This window comes from Trichoplusia ni, chromosome 9 (genome assembly GCF_003590095.1).
Source record: "Trichoplusia ni isolate ovarian cell line Hi5 chromosome 9, tn1, whole genome shotgun sequence".
NCBI lineage: Eukaryota > Metazoa > Arthropoda > Insecta > Lepidoptera > Noctuidae > Trichoplusia > Trichoplusia ni.
This window is the reverse complement of record NC_039486.1, coordinates 12,418,084-12,419,944: the sequence shown is the minus strand read 5'-3', so window position 1 is coordinate 12,419,944 and position 1,861 is coordinate 12,418,084. Positions and strand designations below refer to the sequence as shown.

General features: G+C 33.3%; 1 protein-coding gene across 1 annotated transcript; it reads right to left on the bottom strand.

The window, feature by feature from the left end:
• Window positions 1-445: 445 nt before the first annotated feature.
• Window positions 446-1,586, bottom strand: LOC113497822 (BLOC-1-related complex subunit 6). Its single transcript, XM_026877579.1, has 2 exons — window positions 1,365-1,586; window positions 446-1,283 (listed from the first exon to the last, which is right to left on the bottom strand). Exon 2 carries the CDS (start codon window positions 1,274-1,276, stop codon window positions 527-529), a length of 750 nt encoding a protein of 249 aa, XP_026733380.1. The 5' UTR covers window positions 1,277-1,283; window positions 1,365-1,586; the 3' UTR covers window positions 446-526.
• Between the last annotated feature and the right edge of the window lie 275 nt (window positions 1,587-1,861).

Below are 1,861 nucleotides of genomic sequence, written 5' to 3'. Positions count from 1 at the left end.
CCACATAGTGTCAATTGTCAGATTTCAACTTGTCAGTTCTGACAGTAGTCGCGCATGACAGTATCTGAATGTAGCAAACGCAAAAAGTTGCAATATCGATTTTGTAATAATCTATAATTAACTTGAATTTAACTTTCTGTAGATTACAGCCATGATAGGAAAATATAATATAATTAGGATATTTAAAGTACTCATAGTTTTTGAGGTAATATTGATGCCAAATAATTTAATTGTTTGGGGCGTGGCTACATATTTTTTCTTGTGTGAAATTATTGATTTATGCTTTTTAATATAAAAAAAAAAAACAGAAGGATATCAAGCAAAAATTATAGGGCATATAATTCAGAATTTAGCATACTTCCCTGAATTTACCTGCTGTTCCCAACACAAAATGTATCTCTTCATGAATTTACTTGGCAAGGGAAGTTTTAATGAAATTGTTATGTTCATTTAATTCTTATTTTATTAATACTTAGACAATAACATTATAATACAAATTAATCATATCTAGCATTCATCTATATAACTAAAAGTTATTTTCAAATAATTGTAGAAGCCTTTTAATTTCAGCTATTCTTGCCGCTTGGGCCTGTACTGGGATCATAGCTTGTGACACTTCTTCTCCTTTAGCCAGAATAGTGTACATACTCTTTATATTATTGTCCATTGCATCACAAGTTTTGCCCACAGCCTCTTTATACACTTCCATATTCTCAGCAGTAAGGGAAGAATTAGAATGTAAAATGCTGGATAAGTTCTCAATTAGATTATCAACAGACTGTGCAATTCTTTGGGCTTCATATTCAAGATCATGTAATACTGTTATATCTATTTGTCCAATTTGAGGAGCTAATATTTGTCTATAAAGCTTTCCCGAAGGTGTGCTCGAGCGGGATGCACTGGAGCTTCCAAACACTGGTGTTTCTCCTCTCTTTGTGATTGGACTACATAGTTTTATTTTAAATTCTAAATCATCTGCTACATAATGGGTCATGTCTCCCTCATATCTGACGTGTCCATCCATGTCAAGAGGAATTTTGTCCTGCTTTCGGTTCTCTGATGGTAAGTCATAAGGTCTAGATGGGCCTGGTGCTCTCTCCTGCTCTTCAGTTTGTCCCTGGTCAGAATGGAATGATATCTCGCTGTATGAAGCTGTCATTCTTGCTGATATTTCTTCATCCAAGTCAACATCACCTTGTTTGCTTGCCATACTGTCTGTGTTCATCAATTCTTTTCTATCTCTTGCTGGAGATACTGGATCTGGATTTTCCGACATACTAAATCTGAAAGCAATATAAAATAACACTTAACCGCAAGCATTATTTTGAGATCCAGATTAGAGCTCAACAAATTATAGCACTTACATTCTGCTTTTTGACTGCAAATGATAGTCAACAAGTGAATCAGCGACGTGTTTATAAAATCACGTCATCGAATCAATTCTGCATTGAATTTTACAAATTTTACAATGGATAGATCTAAAAAATTAAATCTCAATCAATCACGAATCACCAGTCAACAAAGTCCAAAAACATTGGATTATGTTGACAATTTGACATTTGCCTGATGCAATTTTTGACAAGTTTGTAGTGATGCGCTGCAATCAAAGACATTATATTATACTCTAGCTGCAATAGGGTCTCGTGAAAGATCATGACTTCAATCAATGAATACTAAGTTAACCTGTGTTATTGCTTCAGTTTACCTATCCTTGATGTTCCCTCTTCAAAACAAGATTTTCCCGAACACTATAATTTTATATTTTTTGACGCAGGGTCATATAACATGAAAGTGATTATGAAACGAAGTACTTTAATTTCTTTACTAATTTCATTTATAGTTTTATATAAAATCATAGTTA

Bases quoted from the DNA above. Each gene is read 5' to 3' on its own strand.
- LOC113497822 (XM_026877579.1), bottom strand. From the start codon at position 1,276: ATGTCGGAAAATCCAGATCCAGTATCTCCAGCAAGAGATAGAAAAGAA.